The 19,007-nt window shown below is 53.1% G+C and overlaps 3 protein-coding genes across 5 annotated transcripts; 1 reads left to right on the forward strand and 2 right to left on the reverse strand.

The window, feature by feature from the left end:
- The first annotated feature begins 1,572 nt into the window (after nt 1-1,572).
- On the forward strand, nt 1,573-18,444 carry IL11RA (interleukin 11 receptor subunit alpha). Of its 3 annotated transcripts, none has more exons than XM_072841780.1 (13): nt 1,573-1,716; nt 4,699-4,798; nt 5,089-5,149; nt 6,251-6,420; nt 6,561-6,675; nt 6,827-6,859; nt 6,945-7,111; nt 8,208-8,371; nt 9,187-9,328; nt 9,663-9,782; nt 9,889-9,985; nt 10,234-10,316; nt 18,110-18,444. In XM_072841780.1, the coding sequence occupies exons 2-13, from the start codon at nt 4,699-4,701 to the stop codon at nt 18,133-18,135; spliced, it is 1,278 nt and encodes a 425-aa protein (XP_072697881.1). In that variant the 5' UTR covers nt 1,573-1,716; the 3' UTR covers nt 18,136-18,444. The 3 variants fall into 3 exon arrangements, with proteins under 3 accessions (XP_072697881.1, XP_072697883.1, XP_072697882.1); XM_072841782.1 differs by lacking the exon at nt 18,110-18,444 and adding an exon at nt 10,827-11,250; XM_072841781.1 differs by lacking the exon at nt 1,573-1,716 and adding an exon at nt 3,356-3,498.
- Nucleotides 11,333-15,221, reverse strand: CCL27 (C-C motif chemokine ligand 27). The gene is made up of 4 exons (XM_072841788.1): nt 15,156-15,221; nt 11,985-12,247; nt 11,704-11,836; nt 11,333-11,510 (listed from the first exon to the last, which is right to left on the reverse strand). The coding sequence occupies exons 2-4, from the start codon at nt 12,052-12,054 to the stop codon at nt 11,354-11,356; spliced, it is 360 nt and encodes a 119-aa protein (XP_072697889.1). The 5' UTR covers nt 12,055-12,247; nt 15,156-15,221; the 3' UTR covers nt 11,333-11,353.
- LOC140641631 (uncharacterized) lies at nt 14,872-15,869 on the reverse strand. The gene is made up of 4 exons (XM_072841789.1): nt 15,804-15,869; nt 15,442-15,509; nt 15,156-15,215; nt 14,872-15,034 (listed from the first exon to the last, which is right to left on the reverse strand). The coding sequence occupies exons 2-4, from the start codon at nt 15,486-15,488 to the stop codon at nt 14,878-14,880; spliced, it is 264 nt and encodes an 87-aa protein (XP_072697890.1). The 5' UTR covers nt 15,489-15,509; nt 15,804-15,869; the 3' UTR covers nt 14,872-14,877.
- Nucleotides 18,445-19,007: the final 563 nt, after the last annotated feature.

Here is a 19,007-nt window from a genome sequence, read left to right on the forward strand (position 1 = left end):
TGTCTGGCCTATAGATTCTCTTATTCCTGGAGTAACAAAGGCATCACAGTTTAAGAAACTTTGAAAATTCTGTGTTCTTGTCTGTGGCTAAGGCTTTCGGAAGGCCAGAGCCCCCTTTACCACCACCCCTGGGATGATATGTCAGCTCATCAAGCCTAGGCCTGAGGGTTTGATGGGGAGTGGGGGAGCAGGATCCTGGATCCAGTGGTCAGTGGCCAGACACTGGGCTGCTGGCCAGAACCTCGGCTTTTTGAGTGGCTGCAGCTTGGCTCTGCTCCAGCCCACAGGGGCTGAAGGGGCGGGAAGGGAACGTGTACGTGGCTTTGTGTCCTTGACTTCTCTAGACTCTCATGTGCAGCATATAATTGCAGGCTCTGCACGTTTGTAGTTGCCCATGTGCCCCAATTATTGCAGCAGAAGAAAGGAAGAAAACAGCTCTGGCAAGGAAGGGGCTAATAGAGTTAGGAGCCCCAGCACCTGGAAGGAGGGGATGGTTCTTGGAGTGATCTTGAGTCTGTCCCCACTCCTCCCAACCTGTTTCCTTTTTTTTTTTTTTTTTTAATATTTTACTTATTTATTCATGAGAGACAGAGAAGCAGAGACATAGGCAGAGAGAAAAGCAGGCTCCATGCAGGGAGCCTGATATGGGACTCCATCCCGGGACTCCAGGATCACAGACTGGGCCAAAGGCAGGTACTCAACCTCTGAGCCACCTAGGTGTCCCCCAGTCTGTTTCCTTGGCAAGATTGTATGACTATGGCAATAATAGGGCATGCAACCCAGGAGACCTGATGCCATCTAGTGCCCTCCAAACTTTTAGGTGAGGATAGGGCTGGTGAGCAATGCAAGGATGGCCAGAGGCTTTTTATCTTCATTCTTTCAAGGCAACTGAGTTTGGGAGGGGTATCATGCCAGGACTAGACAGTGATGATTTGGCTTGGGAGAACCCTGGCTGCCTGTCTTCTAGTCCAGGGTTTTTTCTTCCTTGAGACCCTGAAGGGATAGGGTCTGGAACTTGGAGTATCTGGAAGGACCTCAGACAGACATGGTACACATCTCCGTTGAGACCTCAGTCACTGGGATTGGATGTGAACCCTGGGTGTGTTGCCGGCTTAAGGCACACTTACACAAACACCTGACCCAACACCCTTGATTTGACTGCATTTTGGAATCGTTTGGGAGTTTTAAACCCTAATGCCAAGGCCCTTCCAGAGACCGGATTTAATTATTTTGGAGTGTGGCTTGGCTGTTTTAAAACCACAATGCCCAGCGAAGTTTAAGAATCATTGTCCCACAGAAGTCCTTATCTGGAGTCAGGGGCACCTTCACCTTCTCCAATCACCTGACCAGTGGCTCCTGAGCCACTGAACTTGGTTTTGTTTTTGGACTGCTGTAAGGAGGAGGGGCTGAAAACTTCAGTCCTGCTGTCCCAGGAGGGCACGACTGCAGGCTAGGACCCGGGAATCCATCTCCAGACTCTGTCCCCCTGCGGGCTCCTCAGTCCGGGACGGGACAGGAAGTGTCCGGCAGAGGTGGGGTGGAGGTGATTGGCAGTTGGAGGCACCAATAGGCCCAGACCCCCTCCCTTTTCACCCCCGTCCCTCCATTGGTGCCTGGGCGGAGCCGCCCCCGCTGCTGGGGGCCCCGGGGCGGGAGGGAGTAGAGGCCGGGGCAGAGGGCGAGGGCGGAGGGCGCTGGCGGCGGAGGCCGCAGAAGGTGAGGCCTGGTGGGGCCGGCGGGAGTGAGAGAGGGAGCCTTGCCAGGAGAGGGCGGGGCTGGCTAGTGTGCGCTCTGAAGGGCCTAGACTGACTGATGGACTGTCAGTGTGTGCGTGGGACTGTGAGGCTGTGTGTGACGCTGTCAGTGTGTGGACCTGTAACTGAGTGTCACTGGGTGCAGCTGTCAACTAATCTGGCTGCGTGTGTTCAGTGTGCATGTGGTCGAGGCTGCATGTGGCTGTGCAAGTGTGGTGGTTCTGTGTTTGTGTCAATGTGCAGTTTTGGGTGAGAGACTGAGTTGTGTGTTTGTGTGTGAGAGGGCCTGTGACCACATGGGGCATGTGTTTTGGGAAGGTCTTTTTGGGGTTTAAGACTGTGTCTGTGTGAGAGTGGGTGGCTGGGTCTGTGTGTGTGTGTGTGTGTGTGTGTGTGTTTGTGTGTGGTTGTGTGACTTCAGCAGTAGCAGAGCCTGAGTGAGACTTGTTTTATGTGTGGGTCCTGGGTCCTGTGTTAGAGTGTGTGAGTGGAGCTGTGTTGTATCTTGGGGACCAACTTCAGTGGTCAGTGGGACTGACCTTTCTACCTAACGTCCAGCAAAAATAGACCCATCCCAACACACGTGTCTGCCCTTCCTTTCTGTGCTCTAGAATCCCTGTCTTTAGTCTACTGCTCCATAGTTTGTTTCCCTATCTCAGTTTCCTTTTATTTTGCTCCCCCTACTACTATCTTCCTAGAGCTGTCACTCATATGCATCTCCTCATAGTTTTATCTCCCCAGGTATCTCTGTGTATCTGCCTCTCACATCCTTGGCATCTCTGTCTCTCTCTGCACCCCTATTCCTAGCTCCCCTGTTCACCTCTGTCTCTTTGGCTTCATGGGGGCCTGGAGCAGTGATGAAATGTGGGGTCTGCTGTGCTAAGAGCTCCTTGGAAGATGGGACTTAAGCCATTATGAGGATTTGCTTTTAGGGAGTGCTGTGACCCCATCCCCGGGGCAGAGTGCTAAGTATATGTGTTTTCTGTCTGTATGAGGGTATGAATCTGAGTGAGGATGTCTGAGTGTATCCATGTGACTGAGTGGCTATATCTGAGAGTGTGTATCTGAGGATAAGTGTGGGTCTTGTGTATCTGGCACCAAGGGACCAAAGGCATTTCCTGGTGCTGGGGCCCAAAGAGTGGAGTGGGGAGGTAAGAAATGGCTGGAACGTCAGGGGCGGAGGGACTGGACTCCGGATTTTCTTTATACCCCCCCAACCTGGGCCTCCCTTTTCCTCAAAAAACAGCTAGCTATGCCCTAAGGAAATATTTGCTGGGGAGTGAAAAGAGTGGAGGCGTGAGTCTGCGTCTGATTTTTCATTTGGTTATGTCCACGTGTGTTCAAGGGAGTGTCTTTTTGTTGACTGTGCCTAGTGAGTCCATGCATGAATGTGGCTGGGTGAAAACATAGGGAATCACTCCCTGACGGGGACATAAGCAGCCCTCCTTTCCCTCTTGCTGGCCGTGGCTGTGCCTGTGGCTTCCTTTCCAGACTTTGGGGGAGGCCTCTTCCCTTCCCAGGGCCTCGGGTGGGAGGGGGGCGAAAGGGGAGGAGGGAGGAGGAAAGTGGGAGGTGGGGGCCTAGCTCAGGGCGGCTGAGCTCTAGGGCCCAGAGGGGCGGAGGAGGGAAGAGAAAGGAGGGGATGATTCTGGGGTCCCAGAACTGAGTGGAGCTGAGACGGGTGCTGTAGCTGGTGGGAGGAAGTCCTGGAGGCCATGGACATTCAGCCACTGGGATCACAGAGGTAGGGTGGGGCTCAACAGGGTAAATGTTGCTGGGGTACGGGGTGCGGGGGGGAGGGGGCGGGAAGCCATTAGACACATTCAGACAGATACACAGACACATGGACGCCCTTGTTCTGCTCTACTTGGGAGGGGTCTATGCTGTTCCTCTTCTGGAGCCCTTGCCTGCCTGGCTCTTTCCCTATCTGCTACTTTTCCTGTCCCCATGGCCACTTCCCCACTACCTTTCTCATTTTGCTCTTCTCCCATCCAGAATCCCTCTCTCCTAGCATCCCCATAAGCAGTGGTTACCATACAAAAGACTTGGTTACCTCCTTTGCCTTTCTAGTTCTGTCCTAGCCCAGCCCTTCCCTCACTGAACCCCTACCACCTCCCAATCTTGACCTTGGAGCATCTCTTGGTCCTGTGGCCTCCACCCCAGGTCCCCTTCCCTGCAGGCTTCTAGATCCTTCAGCCTTCTCTCCCCTCCCCGACACCCTGTCTCCATCTCCTGGCTGCTTGCCCACCCCCAGCCTCTGGCAGCAGCCAAGGCATCTGGATCTGCTTAACTCTGCAGCCTCAGCCTGCACCCTAGCCCCATCCAGCCTCACAGGCTTGAGACCAACAAGATTCCAGAGTCAGGCCCAGATGAGTGGCCCAAGGAGCCAGGCCCAGGAGAGAAGAGACCTGGCAGCCAGAGGAGGGCTAAGCCTCCTGATAGGAATATAGCAGGGGCTCAGACCCACGGTGACAGGCCCCCACCCAAGGTTGGTGAAGGCTGTCTCAGGTAATCAGAGGCAATGACTAGTCCTGGGCCAGGTGGGGGTAGACACTGGAATTCCCAACAGCTGGGTTGGAGGAGTTAATGGGAGTGACTGAGCTGGTGCCAGCACTTGGTGCCAGGGGTGGGTGCCAAGGGTGGTGTGTGTGTGGTGGGGACTGCTGGCACAGCCTGTCGCCTCCGGCTTTTGTTCTGGGCCCTAGGCCCAGAGATGGAGGGTGTGAGTGTGCATGTGTGTGTGTTTGCATGTATGCACACGCAGCACTGGGTGTATGGTGGAAAAGGGGACCTTAGATCAGATCCCCTGATGTTTTCGGATATCCTTACCCCATGTGGTACCTAAGTTTTCTTCCTAGAAAGTCCCAGTTTAGAAGAGGAGGAGGCAGGCTTTAGCCTCCCATCTGGGAATGGGGGATTGCTGACCTTACCTTTCTCCCCACAGATGAGCAGCAGCTGCTCAGGGCTGAGCTGGGTCCTGCTGGCCGTGGCTGTAGCCCTGGTGTCCGCCGTCTCCCCCTGTCCCCAGGCCTGGGGCCCCCCAGGTGAGAAGAATCCTGCTATATGATGCTAACTCTGACTTTTGACTTGCCATCCTCACTGTGACCCTTTCCATGCCTAATCTGTGGCCCCCAACCCCTAACATCCAACCTGACAACATCCCCTCTCTACCCTGTCTTCTAACCTCTGTTTCCAGGTTATAACATGATGCTTTGACCCAATGACCCCATCCAGGGCTTAAGAGTCTGACCCTTATCCTGTCATGCTTGCTAATTGGGGGCTTGGATGGGAGAGAGGGAAAGGAAGAGCATCTCCTTAAAAGTGCCCTCCACAGGGGTCCAGTATGGGCAGCCTGGCAGGTCCATGACACTGTGTTGCCCTGGAGTGACTGCTGGGTAAGTGCCCCACCTGCCCATTGGCATTGGGCTGACACTCATGACCCTTTCTTGACTCTGTCCAGTCCTCATGCTCCTCCCATCCTTGCCCCTGTGTCTATAATCCTCACCTCTCCAGCTATCCTAACTCTCAAACCATCCTTATTCAACAGAAAATTTTAACCAACATGTATTGAGCACCTGCTGAGTCCCTGGTCTATTCTAGGCTCTGGGATCCAGCAGTGCACAAGCCTGGCAAGATGCCTGCCCTGGCAGAGGTTACATTCTAGTAGGACAGACAGATAATAAGCAAATACAAATCTTGCCGGGTAGTGGTAACTGCAGGGCAGAAAATCAAAGAAAAGTGATATGGAAGATGATAACTGATTGGTTACTTTTTATTGGTAATCAGAGAAGGCTTCTCTGAGGAGGTGACAGTGAAGCTAATTTCTGAAGGTCAGGAAAGAGGCAGACACGCACAGGTCGAGGTACAGGCATTCCTGACAGAGGGAACAGCTAGTGCAAATGCCCTGAGGTGTGAATGAGAGAGAGGCAGAGACACAGGCAGAGGGAGAGCAAGCTCCCTGTGGAGAGCCCAATGTGGGACTCGATCCCAGGACCCCAGGATCATGACCTGCACTCAACCAACCACTGAGCCACCCAGGCGTCCTGAGTTCAATACTCTTTTTTTTTTTAATTAATTAATTAATTAATTAATTTATTTATGATAGTCATACAGAGAGAGAGAGAGAGGGAGAGACATAGGCAGAGGGAGAAGCAGGCTCCATGCACCGGGAGCCTGACGTGGGATTCGATCCTGGGTCTCCAGGATCGCGTCCTGGGCCAAAGGCAGGCGCCAAACTGCTGCGCCACCCAGGGATCCCTCAATACTCTTGAATAGCAAGAAGATCAATGTGACCGGAGGGTAGTGGGGAGGAGAGGGAAGACAGGGAGGAGCTGAAGAAGGAAAGGAAGGCAAGGCTAGGTCACCAGGGGCTTTGTCAGCTCCTGGACTTAAAGGACTCTGGGTTTTATTGCAAGCACAGTGAGAAGCCAATGGAGAGCTGTGGCATGGCTTATGCTTTAAATCTTCCCTCTATCATCACCTCATCTCACCCCCAGGGCTCCGGTGTCCTGGTTTCGGGATGGGGAGACAAGGCTGCTCCAGGGACCTGACTCTGGGCTAGGGCATGAACTGGTCTTGGCCCAGGCAGACAGCACTGACGAAGGCACCTACATCTGCCGGACCCTGGATGGTGCACTCGGGGGCATTGTGACCCTACAGCTGGGCTGTGAGTTGGGGAGGGAGTGTTGGGTGGCAGTAATGAGACAAGGCAAGGCACACCTGAGGGAAACTAGGCCCTGAGTAAGCCTTCTAGGATGGGAAGGACCTGGGGACTTCTCAGACTCCAGTTGCACCTTCTGCCTCTAGACCCCCCAGCCCGCCCTGTTGTCTCCTGCCAAGCAGCTGACTATGAGAACTTCTCCTGCACTTGGAGTCCCAGTCAGGTCAGCGGTTTACCCACCCGCTACCTCACCTCCTACAGGTGTGTGCATGATTGGGTATGTGTGCCTCTACATTTGGGTGTACAGGCACAACATGGGTATGGGAGGCATTGAGGGAGATCCTGAGGAAGGCCTTAGAGAGGGGGAGGATTCTCATTTCCTTCCTGACCTCCGATGGCCCCTCCCTGCCAGGAAGAAGACTGTACCGGGAGCTGATGGCCAGAGGTAGGATATAAGGGAGAGGCTGGGGGCTCCAGTTGGATCCCACAATAAGCATTGCCAAAGCTCAAGACCACATCCTGTCTCCTAGGATGAGTCCGTCCACAGGGCCCTGGCCATGCCCACAGGATCCCCCAGGGGCTGCCCGCTGTGTAGTTCATGGGGCAGAGTTCTGGAGCCAGTACCGAATAAATGTGACTGAGGTGAACCCCCTGGGGACCAGCACACGCCTGCTGGATGTGAGCTTGCAGAGCATCTGTGAGTACCTGTTCCTACTGATCCCTCAGATCCTCACTTCAGAGACCCCAAATGGACTCCAGAGTACAAATAGCCTGATACAGAACCTCCCCCTGCTAGAGCTCCCTCTTGACACAGACCCCATTTTAGGACACAGTTTCCGAGGAGACTAAGAAACCAAAGAGATTGGAGCCCAGGAGGCACAGTTACCTCAGCCTCTAGAGGCTGCTGCCACAACCCCTCCTGGTTTCCTAGGCCACAAATCCTTACAGGTACCTGGCCCCAGAGCTGCCTCTCAGCTTCTAGGCTCTGTGCTGATGGCAGCCGTATCTCATGTCCTCCCTACCCAGTGTAAGCCCTTGCTGGCTCCTCTTTCCTTTTTTTTTTTTTTTTTTTAAGATTTTATTTATTTATTCATGAGAGACACAGAGAGAGAGACAGAGACATAGGTAGAGGGAGAAGAAGGCTCCATGCAGGGAGCCCGATGTGGGACTTGATCCCAGGATCCCGGGATCATGACCTGAGCCGAAGGCGAAGTAGACACTCAACTACTGAGCCTCCCAGGCGTTACCTCTCTTTCCTTTTGGTCTGTATGTAAGAGGGGGGAACTAAAGCTCTAGCTAAAATTTAGACTCATTAATTTTCTTCCTTGAATGGAAAGTAGAATCATTCTAATTCACTAAACAAATAGTTCAAAAACCGATCTCCAGATTTTAGCTCATTTTTTACAAAATATTAAATAAATAAACAAACAAACAAATAATAGGAGCAGAGGGAGAGGGACAAGCAGACTCCTTCTCTACGCTGAGCCTGGAGCCTGATGTGGGCCCAATCCCATGACCTTGAGATCATGACCCAAGCCCAACCAACTGAGCCACCCAGAGGCATCCCAACTCATTTTATAATGGGGATGACAGACAAGTACTGAGCCCAATGGATGATTAAGCTTAAGATTTCCCCAAACCCCTTGGAAGTACCTCCCTCAAAAAAAGAAAAAAAAAAAAGGAAGTACCTCCCTCAAGCACCTTTAGGCACACACCCACCTTCCCTTGGGAGGTGGTGAGGAAGGGATGGTTACCTGTTGACTGTCCTGACTTTGTGTCTCTACCACCCTCAGTGCGCCCTGACCCACCCCAGGGGCTTCGGGTAGAGTCGGTACCTGGCTACCCCCGCCGACTGCGTGCCAGCTGGACGTACCCTGCCTCCTGGCCCCGCCAGCCCCACTTTCTTCTCAGGTTCCGACTGCAGTACCGTCCAGCTCAGCATCCAGCCTGGTCCACGGTGAGGCCTGGAGTGTGTCCCAATCTGGGGGCTCTTTGTTCTGCCTCTGGTTTTATGTTCTTGGTTATTCTGCATGGCTTTCTGGTACACTGGCAGTTCACCAGAGCCCTGTCACCTCCCCTAGTAGAGTGGCCTCCATGGGTGAGCCTGTGTGAGGGGTGCTGGGGTTGCAGCAGGGCCCAACAGGTCTAGTCTCTGCCCTGTGGGACTGTTACTGATGTAAATCCATCTGTGGGAAGATAGGAGTGGCTTTTTACAAATAACATTTCTAGGGAAAGGAGTGCCTGGCACCCAGGGGCACAGCCTCAGACAAACATTCGTATACCCAGATAAGAACAGCAGTAAATTACTCTCTCTGAAGTTGTTAAAGTCTGGCTAACTGGCTAATATCGAGTCTGGGGAGCAGCTGCCTCAGATAATGATCAATATTTTTTGAGCCTTGTCTGCCCACCAGGCACCATACTACACATTTTACATGCATTATCTTATTCAGGTATATTCACCTCTATTTTACAAATGAAGAAACCAAGGTACAGAGCAGCCCAAGGTCACTCAGTAAGTGGTACAGCAAAGATTTGAACCCAGGCAGCCTGATGACACATCCTGTCTATATAACTACTGTGCACTTTTGTCTTCCAAAAACTAGGTGTAGATCTGACACCACAAGCCACCCCACGTGAGGCCCAGATGGCCCCACCAGTCTGACAGGGATAGAACTGGGAGGAATGGGTACTCTTTGCTGACTGAGGCTGGGGGCAGATAGGCTTAGCCTTTACAACCAGGATAATGGGCCAAGGTACCGTCTTCATTCCCAGGTAGAGCCGGCTGGATTGGAGGAGGTGATCACGGACGCCGTGGCTGGGCTGCCCCATGCTGTACGGGTTAGTGCCCGGGACTTTCTGGATGCTGGCACTTGGAGCGCCTGGAGTCCCGAGGCCTGGGGGACTCCAAGTACCGGTGAGAGACTGAGCCCAGGGCATGGGCAGAGGGCCCATCCCACAGCATCCATTGGCTGGACGGGTGTGCGAATAGGCTGCATGCACATGTCCTGCCACACAGGCGTGGCAGTTGAGGTCTTGGTATTTAGCCTTGGTTGCCTGCAGCCACACCCCGGGTTAAGCCCTTCCCCTCAATCTCTACCTCTGTTAAGTCTCCAGAAGCTGGCTCTACCCTTTCAGCTTCCACCTCCTGGGCATCCATGTTCAATCCAGGCCCTGGCCTCACCTGGCAGGCCCTTTCTTCCTCTCCCAACCTGTGTGGACAATTTTCCTCAGGTTTTGCCTCCCTTCAGGGTCCCTACCAAAGGAGATACCAGCTGGAGGACAGCCACGGAAGCAGCTGGAGGAGGAGCCTCAGGCAGACAGCCCCACTCCCCCCAGGCCCTCACTCTTGCCAGACCCACGGCCACTTGGTAAGCTTGGACAGGTAAACATAGGTAGTATAGGACAGGAAAGCCCCAGAGAGAAAGGGTTTAGTCAGGCAGCCTTACACTGACAGTAGCATGTGACCCTCCTCAGACCAGAGAGATCCCTTGGAGCAGATAGCAGTGCTGGCATCTTTGGGAATCTTCTCTTTCCTGGGACTGGCAGCTGGGGCCCTGGCACTGGGGCTCTGGTAAGTAACTGCCATTGGTCCCTCAAATTCTGATCCCACACAGATGTTCTGATATCCACAGACCACACCTATTCCCACCCTTCATGATTTCCCAGTGAAACTTTCTGATTCTGGGAAGATTCCCCCCCTCCCCTCCAACTCCCATTATTTTCACTGATTTCTCTCCCAACCCTTTACTAATATACTGTTTTGGAGGAGACAGAGGTGCCCTGCATTGTCAGGGAGACAGCTGCCTTTTTGTGCTCCAGGCTGAGACTGAGACCAGATGGGAAGGCCAGACCCCAAAAACCTGGGTTCTTGGCTCCAGTGATTCCAGTGGACAAGCTTCCAGGTAAGTAGGATATCTAGGAGGTTTGGACTCAGAGATGTGTGCCCTCATTTCGAGTGTCTGGATTAAGAGCCAGATGCTCTAGTCATTATAAGGATGTTGGGGAATCAGAGTTGGGTCACTTCATTCTTATGTCTGAGCTCAGAGATGGACCTTTCATTCTTGAGTCCTTGGGCTCAGAATGGGGTCTCTTCCTTCTCTCACATGGTATTGGGGTTCCTAGATGGCCCCCCCTCATTTTCAGGGTGTTAAGCTCAGACCTGGATATCTATCCTGATTCTTGGGGTATCTTAGATCAGACCTGGGTCTCCTCCCTCATTCTTGATGTACCTGGGCCTAGAACTAGGAACACTTCTTCATCTTCAGGGTGTTGGGATTCAATTAGAGCTAGGCTCCCCTATTCATTCTTGGAGTGTTGGGCTCAGAGCTGGGTCCCCTCCCTCATTCTCAGGGTGTCTGGGCTAATAGATCTAGTCCTATTATCTCCCTTGATTTGCCTCCTGCTTCTTCTAGGAGCCCCAAACCTGTAGATGACCCAGGAGGGCTTCAGCTGATTCCACCTATAACTCTGTCTTGCTGGTGTGGATGGACAGACAGATAGAAACCAGGCAGAATAGTAGATCCCCATGGAGGCAGGGGGGCGGGAGTGGTCTCAGCTGGAGGTTCTGTTTGGAGACTATTTCTATCAGATTGTTCGAAACTTGCCAGCTGAAAGGTGCCTGGACTTCTCATTTCATCTCAGAGTTGGAGGTCCACCTGAGGAATGTGTGTAGATATGTATGTTTGTGTCCATGTGTGCCCATGTGTATGTGAAATAGGAACATGTGTTCTCCAAATGTATGCATGTAGGTGCCTGGGGAGTATCTGTGGCTCCTTGGCGCTTGGCTTTGCCCCTGGAGGGGTTTGTGAAGATGTGAATAAAGAGAATGAAGAGGTTCTTCTGTTTATTGACATGTCTCCCAGTCTCAGAGTCAGGACTCACAGGAGAATGCACAGAAGTTGGAAACCACAGTAAGAAATTGTTGTCCAATGCTGCTTTATTATTTTGGCTGGTGGGGGCCCTGGTCCATTTTCCTTGTCAGCCCCAAATTCAGGTTAGGTAGAGTCCCCTGGAGTCTCCTCCCTTGGCGCTCAAACCACCGAGCCAGGCTGCGATTCTGAGGGTGGATGCAGACACTGCGTCGAGACAGGTGAAGCCTGGGGAAGGAAAGGTCCAAAGCCAGTCATAGCTTGGGGATGAGGTTAGGGGTCCAAAGATTAGGGCAAAGGCTAGATGAAAACCCGAGTCAGCATCAGAATTAGCAACTGGGGTTGGGGTTGGGATCAGCATCAGGGGTTGGAACTGAGGTCAGAGTTAGGGGTCAGTAGGAGGGGCCGGGGCAGAGCTCACACGAAGGCCTGGAGGTGGCAGTCCCCATTGGCTTCCTGCAGTTCCACCCGGATGACCCTCCTCAGTAGCTTGTTCGAGAGTGGCTGGCGGTAGAGCTGAGTACAGCAGGTAATGCTGGGTGGCAGTGGCAGTGCTAGGGGACAATGGGGCCATGTGTTTTAGAGGGCTCCTGACCCAAAACCCTGCAATCAGCTGGAGGAAGGACTTCCCGGGTCCCTTTCCCTCCATCCCATTCAAATCTAGGGCAAATCCCTGGCCTTCTAGACCCCCTAAGCACTCACCTGCTCCAGGGTCTGGGCTTAGTAGCAACAGTAGCAGCAGGAGGCTGCTAGTAGATGATGGCCCCTTCATGCTTCTCAGCCTGGATACTTCTCTCTCCTCCTCCTCTCCTACCTTTTATTTAGGTGCCTTTTACCTGAGGCACCAGATGAGTCAGAGGCAGGTGAAGATGTATTGCTCATCCTGTGACATTCCTGGGCCCTAATTGCCTCAGACCCCTTCCTCTTCTAGGGCTGCCATTTCCCATGGCTTCTAGACAGAGAAGCTGGAGAGAGGGGTAGTGCATGATGTGAAGACTGATGGTGCAGTGACCAAGTAAGGGTACCTAGGTATCCACAGTGGCATCCAATGATGGATATTCACACTCACATATCCACAGTCACACTGAATCACACCTCAATCACTCAGTCACCCTTACTTACATGGTTAGACAACCAAAGACAGAATCACAGAGCCCCAGTTGTACTCAAAGTCCCACTCCCACAGTTGTGTCTTCATAATCATTCAATCACACAACTATACGAGCACACACAAATTCTGATAGGGAAATTGTGGGTGGGGTGGGAATAGAGGGCAGGCCGGCACCAACTTGCCTTCATCTTCCCCCCTCTACTTCCTGCCCTAGCCTGCCTTTCTTATCAGGAGAAATTGATGGGAAGGGGGTCCCTAAAGCAAGCCCTTTTGGCTGAGGATGAGTCTTGGCTGGGACAGTCACATCCAGAGTGAGAAGCTGGGTCCTACTACTAGGGTAACTTCGGGATGTTGAGGAGTGGGCTGCTTTCCCCAAGGAGATGAGACAGGGAGGAAGGATAGAGTGGGTAAGGTGGGAAGATGAGAGAAGATAAAGTTCTTTGGTGCCAGGTTGCTGCTGTCAAACAGACTCAAGAAATCTTACCTTCCTGTCTAGTCCTGTCCCAGAAATGCCAGCCTCTTGCCAGCAGGGGCCTGGAGTTTCCAGAATCAATCCTGGCTTATTGAGACATCAGACTCAGAGCTTAATTACCTCTCTTTTGTTCTATTCAAATTCCTCTCCCTGGTCCCAGGTCCCAGGCCCAGTAGCACACCCCTCAGCCCCAACCCAACCCTTATACATTATGCATCCCCTCCTCTTGCTAAAACCCCAACCTCTTTATCTCCTTCCTATCTCTTCTCTCTTTGATCCCCTTCCCAGGCCTCACTCTCTTCTTCCCCTTACTCCCTAAAGCAAAAGTCTTCCTCCTCCTCTGTCCTTTCCAAAAAGCTGGGAACTACCTATGGTGGGGCAAGCTGCTAAGTTTTGTGCCCCTGGCACCTTGAAGAGTTTCCCACTCCTGGTCTGGGGATTTCAACCCTCAAGTCTTCCTCTGTGTTTGAAACATAAACTGAGTCATAACCCAGAAATCTAGACCTTATCTGGTTGTTGCCAGGGTGCCTTCTGCAGCCTTCTGCTCTGTGGCCAGCTATCCACTAGGGGCAGGCCTTCTCTTGAGATGGGGACGCAAACCTATCCTGGGCATCTTTGTGCTGCAGGGCTGCTGAAACAATCAGGAGAGACCATCAGTTTCAAGAGTTAGAACTAGTCCACGCATGCTGGGAAGCCCACTCAAGCTTCTCCTTCCTGTCCAGGGTGAGGCTTGAAGGCCTTTTCCTGGAGTTTGTCTTGGGGATACTCAGGAATTCTGACAGTGTCCTGGTATGGTGCAGGCCCAGGGCTGGAGAGGGTACTCCACTTTTGATAGGTGTAGACAAGGAAATGGCTCAAGAGCCTGGATCCATCCTTGAAGGTGACTGCAACCCAGAGGTCACTCATCTTGAACTGCTAATACCAGAGGCCTTAGCGTCTCTCTCCTACCCTCCAGTCTGGATTTGTGCCCCAAAGCTTGGGTGCAGCTTTTGAGGTGCCATTTACTTATCACAGATCTCCATCAGCTGATTGTCTGCTACATACTTTGTGGTATTCCTGGACCAATCAGTCCAGATACCTGGGAAGGCAAGAATGAATTCTTCTGGGTTATGCACCCATCTCTCCCCTTTGGCTATTCCAAAAATAGGGCCAAGTCTTCACCCCAGCCACAATCTGCTGAGGCAGGGGCAGCCCCCAGGCTGAAAGTTAGCTTTGCCCCCACCCATAAACAGGGCCTTCTCTTTAACTTAATTTTCTGGTGCCTTTTCTGGTGCTGGACCCAGTCCCTTAACTGAAAGCAGGCCCACTAGGGGGCCCTCACCCTCAGCACTTTAGGAGCTAGAGGGTCTCAGGTCAACTAGGTGACAAGACAGAAAGGGGTGGCAGGGAGCCATGGCCTTTGGGTTTTCCTAGAGACATAGCAAGAACTGCTAGGTAAGCTGATGCCAAGTATCTTTAAACCTGGGAAAGACTGGGAGAGTCGGAAGTTGCAGTATTTAGGAAAGATCTCCAGCAGTCCCAAGTCAGTCTCCAGTGGCAGGCTGAGAGAGTCAGCGTCTAGGAATCTTACCCTCCTCTCACAGCCTACTTTCTACAACTCTGGGCTTAAAATAGTTTATATTCACTCTCATTAAAAGATTCTCCAGACCCTTGGCAAAGTCCCGTCTAGGAGGAAGGTGGAACACATCGACGTGGGGATAAGGCTGGGAGGAAGAGTGGGACAGGGCTATTTAGTTCCTTGCACATAGGCTATTTACAGCGAAGTGTGTATCCCCGGGATGTGTGTGTTTGGAGGGGATAAGAGGGGTTAGGTGGCAGAAGGCAGTCAATGACCATAATGGGAGGCCTGACACTGATGAGGGATCCTTAGTAATAACGGGGGCCTGGATAAGGAAGGGCATCTATCAGGGAGGGAGGCCCTGTCAGTAACGAAAAGCAGGCGTGTAGAGGGCCTCCCAGCCCGAATGGTGGCAGCGGCGACAAAGTCAGGAGGGCAGCACGGTGGCTTCGGTTTAAATCTTTAATGCACCGGCTGGCTGGGCAGTGGCGGTGGGGGTGCGGCGGGGGAGGCCGCGACCCGAGCGCTGGGGGGCAGGGCCCAGGCCGCTTGACAGACAGCTCATCAGGCCTCGCAGAGGCTCCAGCTTCTGCTCCCGGGGATGCGCCGAGCTGTGGGGCAATCCGACACCGGCATGAGGCAGGGATGGGACTCCCGGGCTCCCCCCATCCACCCTCCAGAGGCTGAGCCTCGTATGCCCCGGGCGGGCCCGCGGTGTCGCAGCCCCCTCACCTCCGGTCCCTCCGCCACATGCGCAGCCAGGGGAAAAAGTAGAAGCAACCCCAGTAGATCCTGCGGAGAGAAGGCCGGGCGGGGCGGGGCGGGGCTGACCCACAGACTCCGCCGCTCCGCCGCCTCGCCCCCCTCTCGGAAGGCTCCGCCCCGCCCTTTAGAGGCGGTTCCCTCCGCAGCCCCCGCCCCCCGAGGGGCCCCACGCCTCCCGCCCGCGGAGAACTTGCGCCCTCCCCCCACCCCAGAGCCGCTAGGTTCCTCCTCCGCAGAACCCGCCTCCACTCACTCCTCCTCCGCCTCCAGCGCCACCTCGTATCTCCTCAATCCCGACATGTCCAGGGCTCCGAACGTCTCCTGCGGAGCGGCATGATTGGATCAAGGATTCCCCAACCCCGGGTCCCCTTCTCTGTCATTCTCAGGACCGGTCTGACCTGTTCTCAGGTAATCTGAGGCAGGTGCCCCCGGGAAGCCTCATGCCACATTGGGACAGGGTGGGATTGAAGAATTGGGAGGCACCAGACGTTAAGGAATTAGGAGGTCGGTCACCTCGGGGGCCTGGGGCATTTAGGGGGGCAGGTCGAAAGGCTCTGCGGTCATGGACCTGGGATATTTGGGGCCCCGGGTGAGGATTTCGGGGGCTGGGATCACCTGGAGGGGGGCTGAGGGGTCGGCGCAGCCTAAACTCCCGCCCTCCCTGGCTCCACCCCGGAAACAGACCGTTACCGTTACGTCATAGGGACTCCGTCGCGCACCTGGGGTGGGGCTTGCCTATTACCCGGAAGGGGCGAAGTCTGAGCGCTTCTGCGGAGGAGGCGGGGCCAAAGTGTCACGTTGGAGGTGGAGCCAGGGCCCGTCTATCGCTAAAGGGGCGGAGTCGCCCCTTATTACTAGAATGCGGGCAGAGCTCAGGACTCTCTTTGCGAGAGATAGAGTCAGATTTTGGAGCTCTCTTCCTGGAAACCTCAGCCGCAGGCAGCAAGATAAGAGCTTTGGGACGTTATCCAGTACTGTTTTCCCTGTCCGCTCTCCTCTTTCTTTGCCCTCTGCCCTGCCATTTGTATGACCCTGGGCTGAGGAGGAATAGGTCTCCAGAGAGGGCCCAGCCCAGATGGAGCAGACTACAGAAGTACTTGATGTGTGAGTGGCCTTGGCCAAGTCACTTAATGGCCAGAGGGTCACAGCCCTTTCTCTCTGAGCTGAAATTTATCTTCCTGTGACTTATGTCCCTACATTCATTCATTCAACAAATGTAACAGGCTAGGAATGGGTATACAGCAGTAGAGAAGACATCATTACAGTAAACATTAGCACACTGGTTGGAGGCAATAGAGGGTGCTCCAATAGAGCCCAGAGAGCACAATTAACCCTGTGTAGGAGGTTGGAAATAGCTGCCCCAGTTAGTCTGCGGAGGCAGGAAGAGAGCCTTCTGGCTGGACTGTAGGGGAGAGAGTGACCAGAAATAAGGGAAGTGCAAGTTCCCTCATGCTGAAGTGTGGAAAACGGATACAACTACTCTCTCCCCCCATCCCACCTTTCTCCTTCTACGTCTCTTTCTGCATGGGCCACAAATGAGATTGCAGACAGATCCGTGGGTACCAGTAGGGCTTTATTGGAAGCATTGCAGTCTGAGTGTGGAGGAGAAGCTATGCTTCTGGCACACTCATCCCTGCTCACACACTCACACTCACATTGACATTCCAGGCCCTGAGGTAACTGCGCCAGGTCTGGTGCAAAGTTGCTGGAGGGCTGGTTTCCCTTCTGATCTTTGGTTCCTCAGGGCTGCAGTGATTCACATCCCTTCTCTCAGACACACCACTCCTTCTGGGGCTGTCCTGGGCTAACTGCTGTGGCCCTTGTTCTAGGGGAGGAAGGAGAGTCAAGGTCATGGGTTGGGGTCTTGGGCAGGGGCTCTGAGGGAGGAGGCAGGGCTGGGGAGGGCTGGGCTTGCCTTTGCAGAGTTCTTCTGTAGTTTCCGGATGATGCGGTCCACCCAGGGCTGGTCTGGGGGTGCACAGAGCTGGCGACCCTTCAGTGTGGTGAATCTGGAGTCAGAGGTCAGAGAGAACACAGTCCTCTCAGCATAGTAAACTTGGAATCAGAAGGAATGGAACATCCTGTAACCCAGCTTCCTGGCAGGCCCTGGTGTGAGGGGCAGAGGCTGAGGACCACATTTGGGAACCTGTTTCAGGGGCTTCCTTGTGGGGAGGAGCTTGGCAAGGAGAAGAGAAGTAAGATGATGAGTGGAGGCCCCAGGTGATGGAGGAGGTGATTGGGAGAGGAAGAGACTGGTTACTCTTCAGTACCAGTCAAGACAAGACAACAGTACCCTGCAGCCATCATTGAGAAGGAGATAGGAACAAAAAGTCACCAAAAATGTTCCTGGGAATTGGATATTGGTTATTGGCATCACTCAGAGCTGGAGGGGGGCAGGTGGTGGTAGTGTAAGGGTTAGTTAGGGCTTGAGGGACTTTTAGGTGGGAAGACCATGGCCCTGACTAGAACTCAGGATGCCTGGTGCCCACTGCCTATAGCTTTAGTGTTCCTCTCTTTTCCATCCTTGTGCACCATCCTCTTCTTCCTCTGGAAACTTAGGCTAAAGAAGGTAGAGCCTCTAAAGAGAATGGCAGTCAGAGGCCCCAGGACTCATCCAGGTACTGACACAGGACTGCCAGGGGCACAGGCACATCTATATCACACGGGTACACACATGAGTCATGGGCACATTCACACCCCACAAGTCTGTGTATAAATTGCACAGGAATATGCACGATGCACAGGTATACCGACAGTACACAGGAACACATAATCACAGGGGCACATCCATTTGGCACATGTACACTCTCAGGTCACAGACACACTTGGACCTGAGTGTTGATCTGAATGCACAATCTGCTACACAGACTCCCCTTCTCTGCCCCTCCTTACCTTACCATTTCGCTCCTTCCCCTTTCCAGGGGAGACCAAGAAATCAGTATGCTGAGAAGAGGAGTGGTGCTGTGCAGGAGACCATGGAAGACAGAGAGAGATGGACAAATGGGTAGAATCTTTGGAAGCAAGTGTGGGTTGCAGGAGTCCTGCCTGTGTGGAGCTTGTGTGAGACTGTGAGACTGGATGGCAGAGAGTGAGCGGAAGAGTGATGGTGAGGGTGAGGGAGGCCATGATAGTTCTATGAGTGTATGTGAGCCTGTGTGAGGTTGTAGCTATCTCTCGTTTATGGCCTCCTGAAGCTTTCATTTTTTATATCCAGAAACTTCTTCCCTTCTGTTGTGTAATAAAGAATTTGACTGGTCTTTGCCTCTGATTTCTGAAAGGGAGACTTAAAATCTTTGAATTTCCTGAATAATAGGAATGCCTTTGTTATTCATGAGCCCCTTGGATTGTCATACCTGAGTTTATGCTAAGAGATGAGGTGGCTTAGTATCATCTGGGGGATGGTCACAAGAAAGATGAACCATGTCACTGGAAAGTTGGGGCTTTGAGCCTGCCTAACCTCTGGGAACAGGATGGACACTGGATATTGAGTTCAGTCAATTCGATCCTGCCTACATAATGAAATCTTAATAAAAACTCTGGATGCCAGAGCTTGTAGAACTTCCTGGTTGGTGAACACATTGATGTGCCAGGAAGGTGGGGCCTAATGTGTCCCAATGGGATTAGAGCATGAAGCTCTGCATTTGAGACCTTCGCAGACTTTGCTTTGTGTGTCTCTTCATTTGGTTGTTCCTGATGGATATCCTTTATAAACAACTAATTATAAGTATAGCACTCCTGACTCTCATATGAGTCATTCTAATGAATTATTGAAGCTGAGAGATCATGGGAACTCCCTGGGCTTGTAGCCAGTTGGTCAGA

Source organism: Canis lupus, chromosome 10, assembly GCF_048164855.1.
Source record: "Canis lupus baileyi chromosome 10, mCanLup2.hap1, whole genome shotgun sequence".
Taxonomy (NCBI): domain Eukaryota; kingdom Metazoa; phylum Chordata; class Mammalia; order Carnivora; family Canidae; genus Canis; species Canis lupus.

What these genes read in the sequence shown, in the direction of transcription:
- LOC140641631 (XM_072841789.1), bottom strand. Translation starts at nt 15,488, where the DNA reads ATGTCGGGATTGAGGAGATACGAGGTGGCGCTGGAGGCGGAGGAGGA. An exon ending in GCGCTGGAGGCGGAGGAGGA is followed by an intron (nt 15,216 to 15,441) that starts GTGAGTGGAGGC and finishes TTCTCTCCGCAG; the next exon opens with GATCTACTGGGGTTGCTTCT. An exon ending in ATGTGGCGGAGGGACCGGAG is followed by an intron (nt 15,035 to 15,155) that starts GTGAGGGGGCTG and finishes ATTGCCCCACAG; the next exon opens with CTCGGCGCATCCCCGGGAGC.
- IL11RA (XM_072841780.1), top strand. Translation starts at nt 4,699, where the DNA reads ATGAGCAGCAGCTGCTCAGGGCTGAGCTGGGTCCTGCTGGCCGTGGCT. An exon ending in TGTGACCCTACAGCTGGGCT is followed by an intron (nt 6,421 to 6,560) that starts GTGAGTTGGGGA and finishes TTCTGCCTCTAG; the next exon opens with ACCCCCCAGCCCGCCCTGTT. An exon ending in GCCCTGGCACTGGGGCTCTG is followed by an intron (nt 9,986 to 10,233) that starts GTAAGTAACTGC and finishes TTTGTGCTCCAG; the next exon opens with GCTGAGACTGAGACCAGATG.
- CCL27 (XM_072841788.1), bottom strand. Translation starts at nt 12,054, where the DNA reads ATGAAGGGGCCATCATCTACTAGCAGCCTCCTGCTGCTACTGTTGCTA. An exon ending in AAGCCCAGACCCTGGAGCAG is followed by an intron (nt 11,837 to 11,984) that starts GTGAGTGCTTAG and finishes ATTGTCCCCTAG; the next exon opens with CACTGCCACTGCCACCCAGC. An exon ending in TGCCACCTCCAGGCCTTCGT is followed by an intron (nt 11,511 to 11,703) that starts GTGAGCTCTGCC and finishes TTCCTTCCCCAG; the next exon opens with GCTTCACCTGTCTCGACGCA.